General features: G+C 48.5%; 1 protein-coding gene across 4 annotated transcripts; it reads left to right on the top strand.

The window, feature by feature from the left end:
• The first annotated feature begins 177 nt into the window (after positions 1-177).
• Positions 178-23,894, top strand: ckap5 (cytoskeleton associated protein 5). 4 transcript variants are annotated; one of them, XM_027017176.2, is made up of 45 exons: positions 178-282; positions 1,937-2,016; positions 2,592-2,785; positions 4,475-4,681; positions 4,951-5,122; positions 5,574-5,706; positions 6,062-6,162; positions 6,234-6,347; positions 6,429-6,533; positions 6,665-6,754; positions 6,978-7,142; positions 7,683-7,811; positions 8,056-8,232; positions 8,384-8,479; positions 8,560-8,670; positions 8,870-8,962; positions 9,063-9,248; positions 9,627-9,721; positions 9,833-9,890; positions 10,116-10,241; positions 10,497-10,636; positions 10,908-11,082; positions 11,553-11,666; positions 11,889-12,017; positions 12,507-12,701; positions 13,408-13,540; positions 13,679-13,776; positions 14,414-14,539; positions 15,016-15,165; positions 15,266-15,469; positions 16,016-16,151; positions 16,383-16,576; positions 17,409-17,575; positions 18,163-18,186; positions 18,696-18,863; positions 18,972-19,092; positions 19,384-19,563; positions 19,823-20,010; positions 20,347-20,422; positions 20,500-20,688; positions 21,529-21,666; positions 21,931-22,014; positions 22,112-22,271; positions 22,531-22,676; positions 22,823-23,894. In XM_027017176.2, exons 2-45 carry the CDS (start codon positions 1,960-1,962, stop codon positions 23,078-23,080), a joined length of 6,102 nt encoding a protein of 2,033 aa, XP_026872977.2. In that variant the 5' UTR covers positions 178-282; positions 1,937-1,959; the 3' UTR covers positions 23,081-23,894. The 4 variants fall into 4 exon arrangements, with proteins under 4 accessions (XP_026872977.2, XP_026872976.2, XP_026872979.2 ...); XM_027017175.2 differs by having other exon boundaries at positions 22,513-22,676; XM_027017178.2 differs by lacking the exon at positions 18,163-18,186.
• Positions 23,895-24,013: the final 119 nt, after the last annotated feature.

Raw genomic sequence — 24,013 nt, 5'->3', positions numbered from 1 at the left:
AGATCTTGCACTTCGATCCAAACACTCAATTCTGATCAATTCTGTCATAAATGGTAGGTCACTTTGTGTGTGCTGCAGTCGCGCGCCCTCTGCACGGCTGGTTCAGACCGAGCGCGTGGACAACCCGCGTGCTTGAGACGAGTGCGCGCGGCGGCCCCCGTTCCCCGCGCGGCCCCTCCCTCCGACTCTCCGCCCCTTTAGAGGCGTTTCGGAGCTCGAACAGTAATGACCGAGTATCGGCGCCGGAGGAAGAACAGCGCCTTGTCTTCTCTGTCCTAGCAGGTAACCCCGCACATACCGAGCCTCCTTTTACCGGAGCGTCTCCTGGAGGACCGTGAGAGGCGCGGCGGGTACTGAGAGGGGGAGGGTTACCGCCGCACCTCCGGCTCGGTACCGCTGCGTTTTCGGGGCCTGCTCCGTGCTGGCGTTTCTTTCTGTCAGACAATAGTGTGAGTCATGGCCGGTGAACTCGCGCCAGCCGCGAACTGCTGTGGTGGTTCTGGTGGTTCTGGTTGTCATGGCAGTGTGTGAGGCCGCTGCGTGGGTGTTGAAATAGCGCTGTAGCGACTACGCTGTTGTTAGCTGTTAGCTGGCCTGTTAGCTGCTGAGCGGTACCGTAACTTGCGCCTTTTTGATGTTGCCTGGCTATTTTAGGCCAACGTTATGAATTAAGCCTTCACTGAAACCCCACTGATGTCGCTAGCTAGCTAGATAGCGTTAAATGAACGTAGCGCGCTAGCGCTGGTTGTCTGATGCAAGGTTAAATGTGATGCACTTTAGACGCGTACGTTAACTAGCCTGGAGATGCTGATTTATGGAGGCTAGCTGAGCTAACCTGGATCATGAAGCTGTCTCATTATCGCAGGACTTGGCTGGTTTAGGGTTAAGTTAGGTTATTGTTAGGTTAGCTATAGGTTAGGTAGGGTTAGTGTTAAGATAGGCTGGATTAGGTTAGGCTTAGTGTTTAGGTTTGATTTGGGTTAAGATAGATATGGTTCGGTTTAGGTTAGTGTTTAGGTTGGGTATGGTTTAGTGTTAGGTTAGGTTAAGGCCATGACAACTCTCTTTCAAGCTTGACTCGGTTCGTTCAGATGAACCATTACCTCGCATATCTGCACATACCATGCTTCTCTGTGCAAACTACATGCCTTGGTCATATTGTTTACCTCAGTTGTTTGTATTGACCGAGTGGTCGTCACCGTGACGCTGGCCACGGTGGAGGCGGTGGCGGGATGTGTTAAGGGGTCTCTTGAATCATTGTTCACGAAATGTCGAAGATGTCGAAACCACGAGCATTAGCTTCTGTTTGGAAGAAATCGATACGAAATGTGAAATGACCGTCTCTCGCGGATGTGCATTAGAGCACATTAAGCAACCACTCGTCCCGGCTTCGCGAGCGGCCATTTGCGCCCTGGACACGCTGACGCTGTTGCACGCCAGTGTTGTGCACTTTGCAAAGGGTTTCTGCAGATGCACAGAGCCTAGGGTGAATAGGATCGTTTTCCTCTTGCTGTATTCACGATTAAATTGGCGGTGGGCGCAACTTTGAACTTTGCGACGTCATTTTGGTTCCTAGTTAGGTTATCTAGGTCAAGATATTTTAGCCTTTTCAAAGTTCTTTTGTTTTAATATTGTATCATGTGCTCAAAAAACAAGCCTTGAATTTTTCATTAAAACGGTCTTTGACTTCTCACCACCTTGTTATAGTGCTGTATTTTAGCACAAGCATTTTGCATTCTTGTGCCTTGTTTTTCAAACTCTTTTGTTTCTTTTCTGACGTTTGTTTTATGAAGGCATGTTCCTCCCAGCTCATATTTAAAATAAACACAGCCTCAGCTTTGTGTACGATGGCGTTTCTCTCTCTGCTGCACACTTATGCTGAAGTCCATACACCAAAAACAAATGTAGTCCTCTTCATTTCTCATTTGCTTTGTAGGTGAACAGATAAGAGGAGCCATCATGGGGGATGACAGCGAGTGGATGAAGTTGCCTGTTGACCAAAAGTGTGAACACAAGGTGATTACTCCCATTTCCCCTGTCTGCTAATGCCTGGTCTGGCTCGTTGACTTGTGTGTTTCAGCGGTCACCAGGCTGTTCACGCCTCAGCAGTTTTACTGAACTGTTACTGTTAGCCACAGCTTCACATTTCTGTCCAGTATCATTGGAGAAAGAGCGGTCTTGCCCGTTGGCTGTCTGGTTCTTACAGCTTGAACAAGCGATGCAATGTTTGAAATAAACCTAATCCCTTTAAAAAAATAATTTTATTGCTGCAACAGGTACGCAAGGCGTGGTTGGACGGACTGATTGATTTAAGGGTTGCATGACTTTGAAAAAAAGTTTGTGGGACGAGTCCTCTACCTAAAACAAGTCACCATAAATAGCCACTGTAAAAGGGACCATGTGGGGATCATGGGCCTTGAAAGAGGCTGAGAGGTAGCAGGTGATTAACCAGATGACCAGAGCTACCGCAGTGCTGATCTCGTCCTTAGCTTGGTGCGCCTGCGGCCCCTCTCAAAGCCTGAGATCTGGGGATGACGCCGTTCCTCTGTGTGCGGTCTCGCTGAGTTCTCAGCCCGTCCCTCTCCCGCCAGGTATGGAAGGCCAGACTGAACGGATACGAGGAGGCACAAAAGCTGTTCCAGCGCATCACGGACGAGAAGAGCCCCGAGTGGGCCAAGTACCTGGGACTTATCAAAAAGTTTGTCACAGACTCCAATGCCGTAGCCCAGCTGAAAGGCCTGGAAGCAGCACTTGTGTTTATCGAGAATGCGCACGTGGCTGGCAAGTAAGTGTCTTTTATTGCGTTTGGCTTTTTTGTTTAGATTGTGTACAGTGCATACCTTTCCTTTGCGCAGTCACACAACATTTAACCTGCAGTGTCTGTATCTTTGGAAGGGTGATGCGTGATGTTATTTGAGTATGTGTGTCATCGGTAAACACATTTTCATCCTGTGAGGTTTTGACTGAAGGGCTTTGTAATGGGTCTTACTAGACGGGCTTGGTGAAGACACAGTTCACCAACAGTGTCTACGCTCTGGGCCTCTGACATGTCATGCTGTGAGATTTAACTCGGACAACTTTTCAAGTGTACAAAATTTGTTCATATGAAAGGTTTTCAGAGTGTGCGCTTACGATCTAATAACACATGCATATCGGTCACTATGGCATGTCTTGGATCTGTTGTATGCTTATTGGTGTATTGTACCAGGTGGTATTGTGAGAGTGGCTAATATCCTTTGTTTACCCCCGTGTGTGCACTAGCAACAGAGTAGAAACGGGACCCTTGGTGAAAGTGAAGTTATTTTAGACAACACAGAGACTGTTCTGTGTTTGGGCAGGCAGGCTGCCCTGAAAGGGCCAAAGTGTGTTGATTTCCATACAGATGTGTTGTGTTTTGTGTGCCCCATCAGACTCAATTTCTGATTCAGAATTCAATAGTGTGATGTAATGTATGTGTGATCATCACACTTCTCTTCAGTAACTCTGGCCGTAATGAAAAATGTTACGGGTTTTGTTGGTGCAATTTCCTGAAGGCCGATGGGTTTATTGAGCTGTGGCTGTTTGTTTGGCTGTTGAGCTGTGGCTGTTTGTTTGGCTGTTTGTTCATCTAAATCTTTCTGGACTGAATGGACCCTGGTCAGGCGTGGTGAGTGTGCTGTCAGACCTTCTGCAGGACGTAGCTCATTGCCATGAGCTTCTCCCCTTCCAGTCAGCACCGTGTCTGACGTCAGCCTGCTATTTGCAACGCAGGGGTTGTTGTTGAATTACAAACAAACTGGATCGTTGCTCTAGCGCTCAGTAAGTGTTTCACCTTCCCCCTTTTTTGGATAATGTTGTTGTGCCTTTTGCGCCCTCATCTGCATAAATGTGTAGGAGAGCATTCCTCTTCCTGTTTCTGTGCATAACGAGCCTTTATTTAAATTGACCTTTTATTTACTTTTTTTTTTGACCAATTGTTTTACCTGTTTCATTTTCTATTTGTAAATATTAATTCCCCACAAATCAATGAACTTTTTTTTCTTCTTGTTTTACATCATGACCCTTTTTCCATTTGCAATGAATTGACTCTAAATGCAAACCTCAAGAAAAAAATATATATTGTGTTGCATATCATTTACTGAGAAAATGATTTGTAGTATTGTGATGCTATGGTTTTGTCAGATGCCCCAGCTCTGCAAGACAGACCAGTGCACAGGCAGGGCTGGATGCCCTGCTCCCCAACCCAACTTGGACACCTCAGCTGATGAACAGGCTCTTTGTATATTTAGAATGGGTGTGTGCGAACAGGCGATTATTCAAATGCGCAGGCTTGGTGCGCTCCATGACCAGGACAGGAAATGCTGTCGTGGACAAACCCACAAGGCAAAAGGAGGGAATGAACCCTCCTGTTGGGGACTGCGGATCAAACCAAGTCATCTTTTATAGTTACACTGGAGTGAAAAACGCGGGGCTCTTTGGCTTTGCTGTCTTGCAGGACAGCGGGGGAGGTGGTGGCTGGCGTGGTGAGTAAAGTGTTCAATCAGCCCAAGGCCCGTGCCAAAGAGCTGGGGACGGACATCTGCCTGATGTACGTTGAGATCGAGAAGGTGGAGATCGTCCAGGACGAGCTGATCAAAGGCCTAGACAACAAGAACCCCAAAATTGTAGTGGCCTGCATCGAAACCCTCAGGAAAGCGCTCAGGTGAGCCTGGCTGTGTTTTAGTCTTTTGAATATCGCAGCCATGAAAACAACTGACTGAGAACTGCAGCCACTGAGGGTTAACCAGAATCACAGCAGTTGTCATCTGAATATTCATCCCAAATAAAGAATAAAATATTCATCCCAGTGAGATAATTATACAAACACATTTGCCTTCATACATACCTTTTTATAGTAATTTTAATATCCTCATGTATGTAAAATAAATTCATCTTTGCTGAGTTTTTTAACATCCTGCATTTGTTTTGCAGTGAATTTGGTTCCAAGATCATAACCCTGAAGCCGGTAGTCAAAGTCTTGCCAAAGCTGTTCGAGTCTCGCGAGAAGGCCGTGCGAGATGACGCTAAACTGTTAGCCGTGGAGATCTACAAGTGGATTCGTGATGCGTTGAGGGCTCCTTTGCAGAACATCAACTCCGTGCAGGTGAGATGCTAACACCTCCATCTCTCCACCTCCCGGTGGTCCTCCTCTCCACCTGGGCTGGACGGAGAGATGTGAAACCTGAACTCACGCGTTCAGACTTTAATTGCTTAAACGAAAGCCCTTAGCTTAAAGGAACAGTGGAAGGACATCTGTTAACGAACTGCTGGAGTGTAAAGGGGAAAAAAATTTGGCTACAAATAAGCTCACTCTCTTACACACACACACTCACGTGGTTTTCAGTTGAGGTAAAGCCCAATGCTCCCAATTTCAAATAGTTATCTTGTATTTGTGTATGGAGTTCTGTCTTAATTTTGGGACATTATTGTTCAGCTTGTAAACTTTGAACCTGTAGGTGATAGTTTGTAGTGTTTGTTGTTGTTGTTGTTGTTGATTTCCACTGAGTAATGTTCCTGCCAGTGTAATGCGTGCACTCGTGTGTCGTCGTCCACAGCTCAAAGAGCTGGAGGAGGAGTGGTCGAAGCTGCCGGCTGCTGTGGCAAAACAGACTCGCTTCCTGCGCTCCCAACAGGACCTGAAGGCCAAGTTCCAGCAGCAGCAGGTTGCCGGGGGAGATGAAGCTGACGGTACGAGCTCCCATCTTTCCCTTATATGTCCCAGACTTTGTGGATTATAATCTGTGTTGGTTTTAGGTAGGATTAACAATGCATAAAACATTAGGTTATCAGCATCGTATTGTGTACATTTTTTTTTTCTAGCAGGTTTTTGCATAAATTATTAATATTAATGTTCATTTTTCCATGTACAACAACTCGTGGATATATGACTGAGTATATGACAAGGATGTGAGGAATTTGGTCTCAGGTCAGCACTGACCAGCTGTAACTGATCCAGGGGGGTTTGGGTTTAGAGCAGGGAAACCGCACATGGAGGCGTGGTCAGGGAGAGCCTCCTAAAACCTCACTGCCAATGCCCTTCCAGGTGATGAGGACGAGGCAGCTGAAACCCACATGGACCCCTATGAGCTCCTGGAAGCTGTTGAGATTCTGTCCAAAATTCCTAAAGATTTCTATGAGAAAATTGTAAGTACAAACACCAACGCCTCTACGCTCTGTGTCGAGAGCCATTGCGTTTGATTTATTTCTGCATCTAGGAGGCAAAGAAGTGGCAGGAGAGAAAGGAGGCACTGGAAGCTGTGGAAGCCCTCAGCAAAAACCCCAAACTGGAGGCCGGAGACTACGGAGATCTGGTCCGCGCGCTGAAAAAGGTAGCGGCGGGCATTGTGGGAAATGGAGTTCCTCTGTGAATCAGGGCAGTGAGAACAGTCATGGTGCCTGTTACTATGCAGGTTGTGGGCAAAGATGCCAACGTGATGCTGGTGACCCTGGCGGCCAAATGCCTAGCAGGACTGGCAGCAGGACTCCGAAAGAAATTTGGGCCGTATGCAGGCCAGGTGAGTAAAGCTAATTAAGCTATTAGTTACGACGTTTCTCTGAGATGTTTTGGCTGGCGTGTACTTTTAAATGCCAGACCTTTTTTATATGGGCAAATTAGCATTTTTAAGACCAAGTTATTCTCTAAAAGGTGGTGCCAACCATTCTGGAGAAGTTCAAGGAGAAGAAACCTCAGGTGGTGCAGGCACTGCAGGAGGCTATCGACGCCGTCTTCCTCACGGTGAGTGTGTCCATAACCAAACCTTCACAAGTGAGTGGATCTCAATCAACAAAATTTATATAACTGTCGTATCTGTCCAGAAAAGGGGGATACCTTTTTATTTCTTTCTCCACACTTCTGGCCTGTATTTCTCAAACCATCAGGGTGCCCCAAGTTACTTTCTTTTAACTTCCGTACTATAAAATAGAGGTTTTTATAAAATCATCCTCCCCCTTTTTTCCAGACCACACTTCAGAACATCAGCGAGGACTTGCTGGCCGTGATGGACAACAAGAACCCCTCCATTAAGCAGCAGGCATCTCTGTTCCTGGCCCGAAGTTTTCGTCACTGCACTCCCGCCACGCTGCCAAAGAGCGTCCTGAAGGCTCTCTGCTCCGCCTTCATCAAGGTACCGCCCACGGCAACCCCTGCCCACTTTCAGCCTCTTTCTCCTGGCAGAGCACGAGCTCTGCACTGAAATATCCTTTCTGGATTCTGCAGGTTACTGCAACTGAGAGATATATGTGGCACTTGAGTTAAGGGTCATGCAGGGACACTAGACTACACTTGAGCACCTCGCTGCACTGGTCACGCTTGAATAAATAATCTACTGCCTGAAGAACAATAAGGAGGTTTTACAGCCTGTATGAGAGGTGGAATAAAAACTCTGAAATGTTTACGCCAGCGTCAACTGGTTGGGCAACTGTAAGCTAGAACACAGACATCCCATCAGAGCCTCCAAGCTCCCGTGCCTTAAGATGTTCACTTCCCTTCTACCTGCAAGTCAGGTGTGAGGACACCATAGCCCACCAGTGGTCTTGCCCATAATGCCATGACTGGATTAGGATTTGGTCTTCAGGTTGAAGTCCCACTGGTCTAGAACTATGTTCACCCAGTGTCTGTATAAACGACTTGATGTACATGGTCTGGGTCATTCTCTCTCTCTCAGCAAGTGAATGACTCCGCCCCGGAGGTGCGGGACGCCGCTTTTGAGGCCCTGGGCACGGCCATGAAGGCGGTGGGGGAGAGGGCTGTTAACCCCTTCCTGGCTGATCTGGACAAATTAAAACTGGAAAAGGTAACGCAGCTCCCTGGATCTCATGCGGGCAGTCACAGCGACAAGTCCCCAAGCGTCATCCTTAACTTCCACCGGAGTTCTCTAGTTCTGCCGTAAGGCACACAGTTTATGACGTATGTTATTAAAACCATGATGTGTTGTACTTTTCTCCACTTTAATCCTGTATCTGTTTTCGTTGTGTAGAGAAGCTATGGTTTTATCAAAGAGAGTGTCTGTCTGTCTGATGGCTTTTCTCCGTGCACAGATCAAGGAATGTGCGGATAAGGTGGAGCTCGTCGGTGGGAAGAAAGGTGGAGGTGGTGGTGGAGGAGGGGGCGGGGGAGGGGAGAGGAGGGAGAAACCCCCTGCGGCAAAAGCGCCTCCTGTGGAGGAGGCTGCAGCCAGACCCGCAGGCCCTCCCAAAAAAGCTGCAGCAGCCAGAGTACGTTCTCACACACACACACACACACACACACACACACACACACACACACACACTTCAGAGAGCCACCCACTGAGGAGGACCTATACGAGTGCTCGGTGCTGCTGGCTCCTTTAAATCCGTGCCGTGAGCCGTGCGTTTCTTTTTAAAGGCTGCAGGTCCTCCCAAAAAAGGCAAAGCTGTTGTTCCCAGTGCCAAGACCAAGAAAGGCTCAGAAACGAAGGAAGCAGTCGAAACGGAGCTGTCGGTGAGTGTGATGGCACATGCATGGCATGCACCGCAGCCGGTGTGGCGTACGTCGCTGTACTTACGGCGTGTGATTCTCAGCTGGAGGTGTGTGAGGAGAGGTCTGCCGCCGTTCTTCCTGCCTCCTGCATGCAGCTGCTGGACAGCACCAACTGGAAAGAGAGACTGGCGAGTATGGAGGAGTTTCAGAGGGTGAGAGACGTGCGCACACTCACTCTTTCTGTCTTTCAGATTCTTTCTCTCTCTCTTCCCCTCTTCCTTCTTTCTTTCTTTCTTTGTTTATGAAAATGTCCATTTTTCAACAGAGTTCTTTCCAAACTGAAGACCTAAGCAAACCCCCAACTAAAGGAGTCATTTGAATAAGGTGTGTGTGTGTGTGTGTGTGTGTCAGGCTGTTGAACAGATGGACAGGAGTGAGATTCCTTGCCAGGCTCTGGTCAGGATGCTGGCTAAGAAACCCGGCTGGAAAGAGACCAATTTCCAGGTGTGTCCCAGCCACAGTGACTGCACACGGCACAGAACCCAGTCATACCTCTAATGCGCTCGCTCACACGTACTAACGGCGTAAACCACGCGTCCTGCAGGTCATGCAGATGAAGCTGCACATCGTGGGCCTGATCGCAGCGAAGGGCTGCTTCTCCACCACCTCCGCCCTCGTGGTGCTGGACGGTCTTGTGGACAAGATTGGCGACGTGAAGTGTGGCAGCAGCGCCAAGGAGGCCCTGACCGCCATCGGGGAGGCGCGTTCCCTGCCCTGGACCGCAGAGCAGGTCAGTCTGGCACGCGGCTCCCAAACACTGGTTGGTCTGCTCGCCATTCACCCAACGTTCGTCAAAAAATAAACGAACAAACGAACCAACATTGGTGTAAGATTGAGAAATGATTTAAGAAGAAAAGTCCAGAAGGCCCAGTGATTGGTGGAATGTTTAAGGTGGTTGTGTTGTTGAGGTTAAGTTGTTGTTGCATCGCTCTGACCAGCCTGGATACGTGACCTCAAACTTTTGAATCTGATCTTTGTATTAAACAAACATGTCAAAGACTTCCTATTTAAGATGTAAAAATCTTCAATTCCACAAATGGTGATGACACTTCCAAGACAACCGTGTAGCGTTCTGAATGTTAAAGCTGGAACGTTCCTCTCCCTGCAGGTGGTGTCTTTGGCCTTTGCACAGAAGAACCCCAAAAACCAAGCGGAGACGCTGAACTGGCTGGCCAACGCCATTAAGGAGTTTGGCTTTACAGGGTGAGTGACGTCCGCTCCCTGTCTTTCTGCTCCCTGTCTCTCTGCTCATATCTCCCAGCTCATATGACTCCCTCTGTGTACCTCCCGCCTTCTTTTAAATGACTCCTGCAGGATTAACGTTAAGGCATTCATCAACAACGTCAAGACCGCGCTGGGCGCCACCAACCCCGTGAGTGCTTCAGTTTGCACCGTGACTACGCCAGTTGCTTAAATATTTGTTCACACACCACCTGCTTCTGCAAATAAACTGACGCTAGACTTCATTTAGAGACGTTGTCCTCTCCTGCGGTGTGTCCTGTTGATTAACATTACAAAGCTCTTCCGGTTGTCACAAAACTCAGCAGTCGTTCAGGAGGGCAGTAAGAACAGTAACGTGTTGGCTCTGACCAATCAGGCGGTGCGGACGGCGGCCGTCACCCTGCTGGGCGTGATGTACCTGTACATGGGCCCTCCCCTCCGCATGTTCTTCGAGGACGAAAAGCCGGCGCTGCTCTCGCAGATAGACGTGGAGTTTGAGAAGGTACGCCCGCTCTACCTTTAATGAAGGCCTGGGTTGAGGATGTGTGTCGGTCTCTAGCAGCAGCTGTCGTGGGCACAGCCATGGGCGATGACGTTTGTGTAAAGCTAATTAGCCTATTTTAACCTTGATGTATTCTTATCTGCGTTACCGTTAATGACTAAAATAACAGTCTGAGCTCGTGTTGTAACGGCATGCGTGTACGTGTGCCCGCCGTGGTGGGCGGGGCTCGTTTATGCGTGCGCATGCCCCTCTCAGACCCAGGGCCAGACTCCTCCTGCTCCTGTACGTGGCCTAACAAAAAAGGGGGCGGAGGACGAAGGGGAGGGGCCTGACGACGACGAGGTAGACGGAGGAGCAGGTGACATCATGGACTTGCTGCCCAGAGTTGATATCGGGTCAGTTGGACACGGTTACACTTCACATGACATGGCGCACAGCGTCACCTCACAGCTTGTGGCTGCTAGTTAAGAAGACCAAAGTTTGGGTGTAGACAGATCAAAGTACAAATGTTCATCTCGTTTATAAGAACTTTGGTTTTGAAGGAGGAGCATTCTTAAAGTGGTGAACACTGGGAGAAACGAGGGGAAGTCAAGTTGGTGTAATAAAGCAGGTTAAATTCATGTTTAAAGAGGCTTGAGTGACCGTAATCTCTGATCTGTCTCGCAGGGATAAGCTGACGTCGGAGATGGTGGCGAAGATCAGTGATAAGAACTGGAAGATCCGCAAGGAGGGGCTGGATGAGGTCACAGCGGCCATCTCCGAGGCCAAGTTCATCCAGGCCAACCTCGGGGAGCTGCCCCTGGCCCTGAAGGGACGTCTCACTGACTCCAACAAGCTGCTGGTGTGTTACAGTACTGACTTACTGATTTATTTATTTATTTATTTATTTTTATTGTTTTATTTATTTATTTATTTTTGTGTGTGTAAGGAGGGGTTCCACATTTACTGATTTGCCCCTTTAGGGAAGCTGTTTTTTGGGGGGTTTTTTTTGTTTTTTTTAACATGAACATTGGTGATTGTAGATTTTTTTTCATGCACAATAACAGCGACCCTCTACCAAGTTCTAACTTCACAGGCATGTTTTATTAAATGTTTGTAAGTGTTATGTTGTTAATTGATTATGCGCTTTGTCTAATTCACACCCACATTGTTGGACACATTTCTTAAACCCCTCAGAGGGGTGCTCAAACACTGCTCATAGCAACAGTACTTATACACCCACAAAATGCTCCTAGTCTCGGTGCAGTCTGGGTGTTCCTAATGTGGGTAGTGAGTGTGTTGGGTTAAGTGTCTCTGTCCATCTGTCTCCAGGTGCAACAGGCCCTGTCTATCCTGCAGCAGATTGCCACAGCCATGGGTCCGGCCCTTAAGCAGCACGTCAAGAACTTGGGCTTCCCCATCATCACCGTACTGGGAGACAGCAAGGTGCCAGCGCGCGCACACACACACTCCTTACGGTCACCCAGCTAGTTCCTCAGAGCTCAAGTCAATTGAGACAGCATGCCTGTGAGGCTGTGTGAGCGTGGAGGGTTGCCCTAGTCTCATGTCTGTCTTCCATCATCGATCTCGGTGGCCGTCTGGCGTAACCTCACTGGATCAATAACACCACCTGTCTGTGTACGTGACACTAAACACTCACTCCCCCAGCCCAACGTCCGAACTGCCGCCATGACGACGCTGAACGTGTGGGTGGAGCAGACCGGCCTGAAGGAGTGGCTAGAGGGAGAGGACCTATCAGAAGAGCTGAAACGAGAGAACCCCTTCCTCAGACAGGAGGTAGGCCCCCCCCCCCCTCAAGCACTGGGACGGGCGTATAATCACACCCTACTCCGTTAGCTCTCTGTGTGTGAATGCAAGGAAACCGGATTACAGCAGTGCTCCTGTTTCTGTGGTGTTTGGAATTTGAGTGCAAATGTAAAAGGATCTGGTCTCAAGAAGTAGTTTAACCAGATGTGCCAACAGGGCTAAAAAATAAATGAATTACATGGTAATAGGATTGCAGACCCACTTCTGATCTCATTAGCATAATGCTGCTGTCTGCTGGTGTTCACTCATGTTTAGACACATTGATGTTTTAGTTTAGCTGCTGCTTTAAGCATGACTTTGTTACACATGTAAACAGTGAAATGTTTTCTCTTTCTTACCCTCTTAAGATCGTATACCATGATATCTAAAGGTTTGCACTATATACCAAGATCAAAACGTCATCAGGGCCAGCTTCCATTTTCTCTCTCTCTCTCTCTCCCACTCCCGCACGCGCGCTAGGTGCTGAGCTGGCTGTCGGAAAGGCTGCCGTCTCTGCGCTCTGTCCCTGCAGACCTGGGCCTGTGTGTCCCTCACCTGTACACCTGTTTGGAGGACCGCAGTGGGGATGTGCGGAAGAAGGCCCAGGACGCTTTGCCCACCTTCATGATGCACCTGGGCTTCGACAAGATGAACAAAGCGACCACTAAACTCAAGGTGGGCTCCGGATGTCCTGACGGGGCCTGTCTCAGGTTCCCCCGTGTTCCATGGGCCAGAGACTGTAACTACACAGTAACACTAGCCTTGTACCATCCGCTCTGATCTGTCTTGGTCCTCGCCAGTCTAGCGACTGCGTTCTGGTTGCACGTTTGAGTTGCATGTTGTACCGTTTGTGTAATCGTGTTGGTGTCGCCTGTGGGGAAGTGTGCAAATGAGCTCTCAACCACATGACGGCATGTCCGCTCATGTCCTGGGAGCAGCACTAAACAAGTTTGGGGAAAAAATAATGCAATGCAGTGCAAATAATACAATAATTATCATATCAGTCAGTAGCTATATTTGTCAATATAATCACAATATGGTATATTGTTAAAAATGGATTCCCAGAGAACTTTAAATAATTGCTTTTCCATTGTTACACTCATGCTCTACAAATATTCTTCCATTCATGTTTTGAACCTGTGGAAAGAGAGAATGTATTTCATTATTTCACAGCTTTGCTTTGGAAGAGGTTTCCAGTGAAGGGCAAACGTGCCCCTCAGAACCTGCAGCTGGGTTTAAAGAGATGGCAAGCAGATTATAGATTGGATCATGTTTTGAGAGTATCTAACAAAGGCTGATGAGTTAAAATGTGTGTGAGCACGTGTTCTGCGTAAACGTCCAGCTGTCCGAGCTCCTTGCTTTTTCCTGGCTCTCTCCGTAGCCATCCTCCAGGGACCAGGTTGTGGCCATGTTGGAGAAGGCGAGGACAGTGATGCCCGCGAAACCTGCTGCACCTGCGAAAGCTGCTCCATCCAAACCCGCTCCGAGCGGCCCTGCCGCCAAGCCTGCAGCAGGTACCCCCGCGCGCTGCATGGATGGTACCGCTCCCTCTGCATGGTGTGACCGACTCTACAAGCAGCCAGCCCTTGCGTCACACTGTCCACAATAACCCTTCCTTCTCCAAATCTCTCCCTCCCTTCATTCTTCTTCAGCTCCAGCTAAAAGTCAGCCCGCAGTGGACGACTACAGCGTGCCCGAACCCAAACCGGACACCAAGAAGGCCAAGTCCACAGCGCCTGCAGCTAAAAGGGTTCAGACGGCTGTTTTATTTCTGCCTTTTTAATTGACTGGTTTTGTAGCTTTCTGCCAAAGCTGCTTAATGCATTTGAGGCACAGATGGTGTAAACATTCAGAATGTCCGACTGAATTGACTGTTGGGAATACTGCATAGACAGCTGCCTTGCTCAGTGTTGCACCTGATGCGAGAGTGTATGGGTTCTTTCCTGAGGTTAAAGTCAGGTGGTCTCATGACTAGAGGTGTGTGACCAAAGGACACTGCACTCTTTTGCGAGACGAGCACACCTTTTATCCTGCAGCCGTTTAAAGTTAAGTCCAGCGTTTTCTGCGTCGACTCGGGTTACTAACGTGAGGCTTAACCAGCGTGTAGGTGGGGCCAGTGTCATTAAGCACGGCAGATTGTCAGGTGGCAGACGTAGCAACCAGCATGTAGCAGTGGGTTGCTCACCGTCCACAGGGCTCACCGGGTGTTTCAGTCTGGGGCGTCATGGCTTGGTGTGCCACTGCACTTAAGCTTGAATTTCCGCTGAGTAACCACCGGAGCAGCTTATATTCTCATTCTCTCTCTCTCTCTCTCTCTCTCTCTCTCTCTCTCTCTCTAAGACTAACACTGCTCTCTTGTGGCTTCGGTTATCTCCCACCTATTTCAGGGAGTGTTGGGGAAGAAAGCTCCAGCCAAGCCCAGCGCTAAAGACGAGGATGACAAGTCCGGCCCCCTCTTCATCCTCATGCCCGGTAGCAAGGAGCAGAGGATGAAGGAGGAGAAGGCACTGAAGGTAGGAGCTCCAGGACCTCATGGGCCTCTATCAGCATCTGTGATGAGTCTTTGTTCGTTCTGAAGGAGCCACGTGTCTGTGACTTGTACCTATGTTGGTACGAGACTGATGTCTCTCAGAACTGTTTTACTGGCCAAAAGGGCACAGGAGTATGACTAGAAAGTGACTAACTTGCTCCGAATACACTGATCTAACATTCTCCAAGAACTACAGACATGTAACTGTTTGGTAACACCTGAGGGCAGTACCTGTGTGTGAATGATCACACTTCACTTGGGTTGTCAGACATTTTTCTGCAGTCTTGGTGTGTGTTGGAGAACATTGAGAGGTTGTCTGGGACTGTTACCTGTTCTCAGTATCTGGATGGTATTGTACAAGGCACCGTGGTCTTAAGAAGATACTGAATGCTTGTGCCTTTTAGGGTGCCATTTACTGTCGTGTGTGTGTGTGTGTGTGTGTGTGTGGCGTTTGCGCAGATTTTGAAGTGGAACTTCATCACCCCACGTGACGAATATGTGGAGCAGCTGAAGAACCAGATGGCACCCTGCCTGGCCAAGTGGCTGCAGGACGAACTCTACCACTACGACTTCCAGCACCATGTGAAGGCCATCAGCGCTATGATCGAGGTGTGGGAGCTGTGAAAACACAGACACACACACACACACACACACACACACACCCGGGAAGGCAAGCTCACATTGGCATTCATTTGTTGCCCTCCCTCAGCACTTGGAGGCAGAGGCGGAGGCCGTGATTGGATGTCTGGACCTGATCCTGAAGTGGTTCACGCTGCGGTTCTTCGACACCAACACCAGCGTGCTGATGAAGGCCATGGAGTTCCTCAAACTGCTCTTCACCATGCTGAGCAGAGAGGACTACCACCTCAGCGAGTATGAGGCATCGTCCTTCATCCCCTACCTCATCCTCAAGGTCAGTATGTCTTTTTAGCGCACAGACACACCTCCCCCCAGACATCAGTCAAACCAGGGATATCAATATGATGCCTGTCAGTTCTGTTAATTCAGCACAAACTTGCTGATGAACAGGTTTGGAGAATGATGGTTACGATAGTGTGTGCATATGGAAACTGCACACTCCTGTTAAACTTCAGTTTAAGATCATGGGTGTGTATACCGATGACTCTCAGCAACCAGCTCACAAACTGACTAGTAGAAGCTTAGCCGTTCAGCTGTTCCTGTGTTCCCTCCAAACGAGGTCAGAAACATTTGCAGTTGTTTGAATGGCTGGTGGCACTGTGTCATATCAGATCCCACATCCCTGCTGGCTAGGCTTGTGTATCTGTTAGAATAGTAGCACTCAGGTTACAGAGAAATCGCCTGCTAATGGTTAACCAAACAGATACAGTTGTAACTGGTTTTAATGTAAACACGTATGCAAACTCCCTTATGTATTGGTTGTAAACTTTACACTGGGCTTTAGCATGACCTGTGTGTGTGTCTGCTGTCTCTGGTCCAGGTCGGGGAGTCCAAAGACGTGGTACGTAAGGACGTGCGTGCCATTCTGGCCATGCTGTGCAACGTCTACTCTGCCTGCAAGATGTTCCCCTTCCTCATGGAGGGCACCAAGTCCAAGAACGCCAAACAGCGATCAGGTGAATGACTGAGATTGAGTTTCTACTGCTCCGATTTATTTATTTAAATTTACACTGTTTATCTTCCAGAATTGTTAGCAGGCCAGTTCAGGACTCACCACTGACAGGATACCACTGTTGGGCCCCTGAGCGAGGCCCTTAACCCTTAATTACTCAAGTTGTTTTCCGTCATGATTGTAAGTCGCTTTGGATAAAATCGTCAGCTGAATGCCATAAATGTTTCCACTGCAGAATGTCTTGAAGAACTGGGCAGCCTGATTGAGAATTACGGCATGAACGTGTGTCAGCCCACACCTGCCAAGGCTCTGAAAGACATCGCGGTTCACATTGGCGATCGCGACACCACCGTGCGCAACGCCGCACTCAACACGGTCGTGGCGGCGTACAATGTCTGCGGTGACCAGATCTTCAAACTCGTCGGCAACGTAAGGCAGCTCGAGACTTGGGGGTCTGATGTGAGATGAACTACCATTCTGGTGTTTACGCAGAAGGATGAATCTCTGCTGTGCCAGCTACAGACTGAGATGAACTAAACGTCACTCTTTGATGCCACGTGTAACCCAGGCCATACCATTACCCAGTATATATCATAACCGAGGCCTTGTTTCTCATCTCGTTACGCTCAGACCAATTTCGTGCATCTTAGCAACTTTGTCAGAGCTTCTAATGTGGTGGTTCTCTACAGGCTGCTGATGGTGCCCACTCGTAGAGCCTAGAGCCTAACTCAGAGTGGATTCATGTCTCATTTCCGAACACCCTGTCTTCCTACAGCTGCAGCCTTCTCTGGAAGCCTTACGTTAGCTCCCAGCTGGACTCAGGGTTAGGGTTTGCCAGTGGGCTGCGACGCACAGATGGCGTTAAATGAGGCTTCTGCCTGGTAGTGGAGACGCACGCCCCATCAGCAGACCCTGGGCTACGTGGCCCGGGATCTGGGACGGCAGGTTCACCGTGGACCCACTTTAGACTTCGCCTGATTGCGTCAGCCCTGCTGCGATGCACAGGCGCTGTCACAGACCGGCTGTGTCGCCCAGCAACTGTGTTGAGCTACATCTTTCTGTCTGTAGCGGACACAGCAGATAAACATGCATCCATAACTCGCACGATGCTTTGAGAAACCTTCATGCTTTGTAACCTGGCGCATCTCTGCCATGTATTTAGTATTTTCACATGCCCACATTATATTTGATAAACATTTAAAGAACATATTTCCAGTACGGCCTGTCGTGCTGCTCTAAGTTTTTCGCTGGTGCTCCACAGCTTTCAGAGAAGGACCTGAGCATGCTGGAGGAGAGAATCAAGCGCTCAGCTAAGAAGACGCCCGCCGTCTCCACCAAACAGGAGAGAGCGCCGCGGGAGCACCCAGCCAATTCCAACGCCACCTTCCTCCGGAAGCCCGCCCAGGAGGAGGGGCCCAATAAACTCAAGTGCGTTTCACCTCTCCTCGGTGCTAGGGCCGGGCACAAGTTAGGAAACAAAGTATCATCTTGGTCAAGAGACTGCACTTGTTTTAAGATCGTTTTAAATAATTACAAAAGTTCACCAGTATCCACTAGCTTGAGTTGCGGCGCTGACATGAACTACAGAAGCATGACAGGAACGCTGAGTTCCTCTTGCCTGTCTGTGCTCTGCGTCACCTTGTACTGACCTTCTGTATAGCAGCACACACTCATGCTCTTGTTTCTTCGAGGTGGGGTGCTATGAAGCCAGATTTTTAAGGTGTTATTTTTGTTTTTGTTTTTTTTGCAAGCTAACTTTGGTGGCTCAGTTAAGGTAGTCATCCGAGATGAACTGAGCAAGGTTTACGTTGCTTTCAGCAAAGGTTTAAATTTGAGCCAGTTAGCTCGCTAATTGGTGCACACCCACCCTCCATATGCGCCCCTCCAGGTCTCGTTCGGTCCTCTTGTTTCATTGCATGTCGTATCTCTTAAACCTGAGCCTCTCTCTTTCTTTTTTTTCTTTTTTTTTTTTCCCCTCCTCCATCATTCCTTTACTCTCTGCTCTCCCCGGACAGAATAATGTATCGCACGTATAGGATGTAAGTACTGCCGACTCGCTGTAGGTTCTGATCCCATGGCACGCACCCAAGCCGGAGAGACATAGCTCCATAGCACAGGCTCGGGCGTAGACACCTCCCGGAGGAACTAGGCTGGTTTGGAGGAACCGTAACTCCAGTAGCTGACTCCAGCCCAGCGGTAGTCCCAGTCCTGCTGCTGTTAGCATGAGTTAGCAGCACTCTCACTTCTATCCAACCATTTATCATCCTTCCCAAACATGTGACATTCGTTTTTGCAAAGGCTGTTAACTGCAGAAATCTGAGCCTGTAAATTAACTCCTAAATTAACTTCTGGAATTGATGGATGGAAAAAGTGTACAAAGGCCTTCGGCTGTTCGTTCACCCGCTTTGCTTCTTGTCGTGTGTGTGTGTGTGTGCGCGCGCGCATCCTTTGTTCGTGTGATGCAAAGCTGTGTGTGTCTGCATGTGTAAAAGCTGTGATCTGCACGACGGTGACGTGTTCTCTCTTGACCTCGTCCCGCACCCTCCAGTCAAGCCCGGTCGCAGAACTCGGAGCACACAGCCCCCGCCATCCCAAAAGAATTCCAGCTGGACCTGGACATGATCGAGAACGACCACACGCGGGTCAGCGAGTTCCCTGACCTCGTGCAGCACAAACTGGAGGAGCTGCTGGAACCCGTTATGATCCCAGAACCGAAGTAAAGACGCCGCACTGAGCACCGGAGCTTTGCAGAGCTGGCGGCAACCGCCTTTCCCTGACGTGTGTGTGTGTGTGTGTGTGTGTGTGTGTGTGTGTGTGTGTGTAGGATTCGATCAGTGTCTCCTCACTTTGATGACCTCCACAACAGCACAGCTTCCACCATCAACTTTGTCATCTCCCAGGTTGCCAGTGGCGACATCAACACCAGCATCCAGGCATTGGCACAGGTTAGCTGGCTTTTAACCTGCTGGCCTTCGGGACCTTTGTTCGCTAAACTAGGACTATGTTTCCCATGTCTTACTGCTACTCAACCTCATAGCGAGTCCCAGGGTTTAAATGACCCACTTGGTCTGTCTTCTGCTTTGTTGAGCTGCGCGGTTTGGAGGCGGTAAACGTGCGCTCATCAGTAGCCGTGTGTACGACTGTCTGATGATGATGATGATGATAAAACTGCATTTCCCACCTCCTCTGCTGTTTGGATGAACTCCGTTTCCCACGATGCTGTTTGTCCTCTGCAGATTGACGAGGTGCTGAGGCAGGAGGACAAGGCAGAGGCCATGTCAGGTCACATCGACCAGTTCCTCATCGCAACCTTCATGCAGTTGCGCCTCATCTACAACACGCACATGGCTGACGACCGCCTGGACAAGAAGGACATCTTCAAGCTCTACAGCTGCATCATCGGAAACATGCTCTCGGTGAGACCCGTCCCCGCACCCGTCCCCGCACCTGACCCCGTTCAGTACAGCACAGGAGTCTCTTTATGGTGAGCAGGCTGGTAATCACACGCGTTGTGATGGTCATAAAATAAGGAAACGTAATCCATCTTAATGAGCAGTGTCTCCAGAGTCGGGTACAAACAGAGGGTTTTATTTCAGAATGTCCAAACAAAGGCTTTGTTTGGCTTAAGGCTTTGTGTGTGTGTGTGTGTGTGTGTGTGTGTGTGTGTGTGTGTAGTTGTTCTCCACTGAGAGTCTGGCACGTGAGGCGTCCATGGGTGTGCTGAAGGATCTGATGCACGGTCTGATCACGCTGATGTTAGACTCGCGGGTCGAGGACATTGAAGACGGCCAGCAGCTCATCCGCTCCGTCAACCTACTGGTGGTGCGCGTGCTGGAGAAGTCTGACCAGACCAACATCCTGAGGTCAGACTCCCGGCTCCCCGGGCACACCCTCGCCTGGCTGCCGGACAGAAGTTAGCGTTCAAACACGACTCTTGGCGTAGCGCCCTGCAGTCAGCAGTCAACCTTCACCTCCTAACCTTTGTCATTCCACTCAGTAAGGAGGCTACAAAGAGCGTAACGTCATTGTTTGTGTGTGTGTGTGTGTATTGGCATGAAACGCACACACACAACTCCCCTCCACCCGTCATAACTAGAATCTTCAGCTCTGTGTGGCTTTATACATTGTGAGATGGTTACTGTAAACTAGATGAGTTACTGTGTGGATTCTCTCTCGCTGATGTCTGTGGTGTCCTGCAGTGCTCTGCTGGTCCTCCTGCAGGACAGTCTGATCACCACTGCGGGATCACCCATGTTCTCGGAGCTGGTCATGAAGGTAAGCAGGTTTTGCCGCGTGCGTGCGTGCGTGCGTGTGTATGAGTCTGGGCCTGCTCCACTCCTCTCTTTCTGCAGTGTCTGTGGCGGATGATCCGTTTCCTGCCTGAGACCATCAATAGTATTAACCTGGATCGAATCCTTCTGGACGTTCACAACTTCATGAAGGTTTTCCCTAAGGAGAAGCTGAAACAACTGAAGAGTGATGTACCCCACCGCACGCTGAAGACGCTACTGCACACACTCTGCAAGCTCACCGGAGCCAAGGTACACCACCGAAACCAGCACAGACACCACAGACAGAACCCCCACGCTCCCTAAATGTTGCTGGTTAAGGCCAAACTGTGTGAACCAAAAGCTAACATGGCATTTGCATTTACAGCATTTAGCAGACGCTCTTATCCAGAGCGACTTACAAAAGTGCTTTGTCGTTTACTCATAGAATATCCTAGTACAGTACAGTAGGTTAGAGCCCAATATACCAAAGATCTAGAATACTGTAGGAATACAGGGATCAATGCTGATACCTAGAGGTGTGAAACATGTAAGAGTTCTACAACAACCATAAGTTCTTGACCTTGGTGGGCACCTGCCTCTCAAAGTGTAATACAACTCATACTAATTACTACTAGTGTTAATTAAAAGCAATTTAAGTTTGTTATTCATTTTCCACAAAACACCTTCAAATAACAGTCAAGAGACTTTAAGGCAAAAATATTAATCTCAAAATTCTACCTGAAATAGAAAAGTGGGGAAGAAATTGCCTGCAGTGTTTAATTTGACAACAGAAAATGGAAAACCTACATGGTCAATAAGTGTGCTTACAAACAAAAGTAATGTTTGACAGTAGCTACATTACAATAAGATATAATTACATGTTATAAAACGTAACTGTAATAGAGGTAACATTAATGGGGTAACTATCATTTTAACCCTCCAGTGGCTCATAGGAATCAGTCTGATGAAACTCATTTGCATAAAAGGCATCAGTGGGCTTCTTATAGGCTCTCCCGTTCCCGTTTAGCATACAACACATTTAAATATGGAAATAATGTAATGTAGTGTTCTGAAGTAACTCCTGCTTGTTGTGGTCTGGTCTGTGAGCAGATACTGGACCACCTGTCCATGATCGAGAACCGGAATGAATCAGAGCTGGAGGCACACCTGAGGCGAGTGGTGAAGCATTCTGGGAACCTCTCCGGCTTCAAGTCCGACCAGAACACGGAGAAGGGAGCGTTACGATCAGTAGGTCCTCCCCAGCCCTCTGGAGTCAAGAGCTTGGGTTAAACATGACTTTAGCCTCGATTTTCCTGTTGCACAGAAATTGTCTGCCACACCAGAGGTGGCAGACAATAAACGTTGTACGAGCGGTAAGATTTTAAAAAAGTGTGTAGTGTCCATAAGACATTAGGGGAGACCATGCCAGAGAATCAAATTATGGAATAAAGTCAGTGGATGATCTGTAATGGGGACAGTGTCATGTGAATTATATTACTGTGCTGCCAACAGGACGACAAGGTGATCAAAGCGAAAGTGAGCGACATCCTCTCAGAGATCTTCAAAAAGATCGGCTCGAAGGAGAACACTAAAGAGGTGACCACTAGAGACCTCTCGTTCACTGAGTAAATGAGGAGTTCATATAAACATGCACAGTCTAAATAGTCAGTGTGTGTCATCTCGTCCCCCCAAGGGCCTGACGGAGTTGTATGAATACAAGCAGAAGTATTCCGATGCAGATCTGGAGCCTTTTCTGAAGAATACCTCTCAGTTTTTCCAGAGTTATGTGGAGCGCGGCCTGCGTATGATTGAATCAGAGCGGGAGGGCAAGAGCCGCCTCCAGACCTCTGCAGGTAAACGCCTTCCACAAGCTTGGCCACGCCCCCAGCCTCTGGCTCCGCCCCCACCCCACTTACTATACTGCCTTGCAGTATATTCAAACCCAGTCATGAAAATGGAGTACTGATCTGGAATGTCTTGATCAAGATGCAGCATGCAGTAAAAAAAAATTAAAAAAAAAAAGATATTACATATTACACAGTATCGCAGTGAATAAGAAATGATGCATCGTCCAGGCCTGTGTGTGGTATGAAGTGTGCTGTGTCCCTGCAGTGACCCCTCAGCACAGCACGGAGTCGTCCTACACACCCTCCCTCAGCTCCACGCTGGTCAGCAACAACGGGGAGGAGCTGAAACCGGCCGTGTACTACGAGAGACTGAAGATCCTCCGCCAGCGCCACGGACTGGAGAACGCCAAGGTTGCTCCCTCCATCACACACTCTCTCTCTCTCTCTCACACACACACACACATCTGTGGTTCTTGTGTTTTTTGTTAGTTTTTGCTTTATTATGACAGATGATGGTATCCATTTATTAACCAGACCTGGCGTTTGTCCTCTCGCAGCAACAGCAGCAGCAGCAGGCGGTGGACGACGAGCGCTCCCCAGTCTCCTCCCCTCTCTCCTCACTGCTGCACAAGCCCCCGCTCACCTCCTCCACGGACATGCTCCACAGCAAGCTCTCGCAGCTGAAGGAGTCACGCGAGTCGCACTTCCAGCAGGAGCAGTCGCGCTCCCGCAGCCCCGGCCGCGCCTCCTCACCCGCGGCCAACCTTGACGACCTCAAAAAGAGGCTCGAGCGCATCAAGAGCAACCGCCAATAGGAACAAACCCCGCCCCCCTCCCCCAAAACTCCACCCCTTCCCCTGCGTCTAGTGACCTACAGCTGACTAGTCTAACTCCCACGACGTCATGCTTGTGTTTCACACTTCCTGCACTCAGCCCAAATGTTTTTCAGGTCAAACTTATGTATAGTTTAAAATATTAAGATAGGAAGGTGGGGAGAAAAAAAATAAATAACCAAAACAAAAAAACCCCACAAAGCAAATTAAATTCACCGGTTTGTCCCATTGTATAATATGATGTGAACTACATTTTTGTTTGTTTAGTATTGTGCACCATTGTTGTTTACTTTTGTATATACTCCTGCTAACCACTCCATGCTTTACGTGTCATGAGGTTTGCAGTGGGCGGCTCCCTGGTGCAGAGCGCAGTAGTGTGTGGAACTGGAGCTAGGCAGCTGGGCTTGGATCGCTTTGGTCTCATTTCAGTAGACGTTTTAAGGAAATGTCTGTCTCCGGATCTCTCGATACAATGTTTTCCATCTTTGTTTTCCCATTCCTTGAGCAGCTTGTAAAACTTGAAGGATTAATTTTGTTCTTTAAAAAGTTGAGGAGCATGGCATGAAGTACTCAATGGTTTCTTTTTGTAAATAGTTTGCATTACTAAACTGTTTAACAGTCTTTCTTTTTTTGGTTTAATAAGCCGACGTCTTGCACTTGTTAGAAGAATGCTGGCGATTGAGGCATCGTTTTGTATTTCGTTCCAGTAGTGTTGAACTGTTGCTATTGAGTTTGAGTGTATAATCTAGTGAAAATGGCAATAAAGATTTTTTTTTTAATATAATTTAACAAACTACATGATGTCCGTTGTGCTTTTGTGGGCGTACATTGTAAAATACTAGTACAGTTTAAGAAAAACAAATACAACATTTCAAAACGTCTCACTTTTTGCTCTTGGCTATGCCTCTTCAGTTC

This window comes from Electrophorus electricus, chromosome 12 (assembly GCF_013358815.1).
Source record: "Electrophorus electricus isolate fEleEle1 chromosome 12, fEleEle1.pri, whole genome shotgun sequence".
Lineage (NCBI taxonomy): Eukaryota > Metazoa > Chordata > Actinopteri > Gymnotiformes > Gymnotidae > Electrophorus > Electrophorus electricus.
The sequence above is the reverse complement of the archived record's forward strand: the minus strand, read 5'-3'. Positions and strand labels throughout refer to the sequence as shown.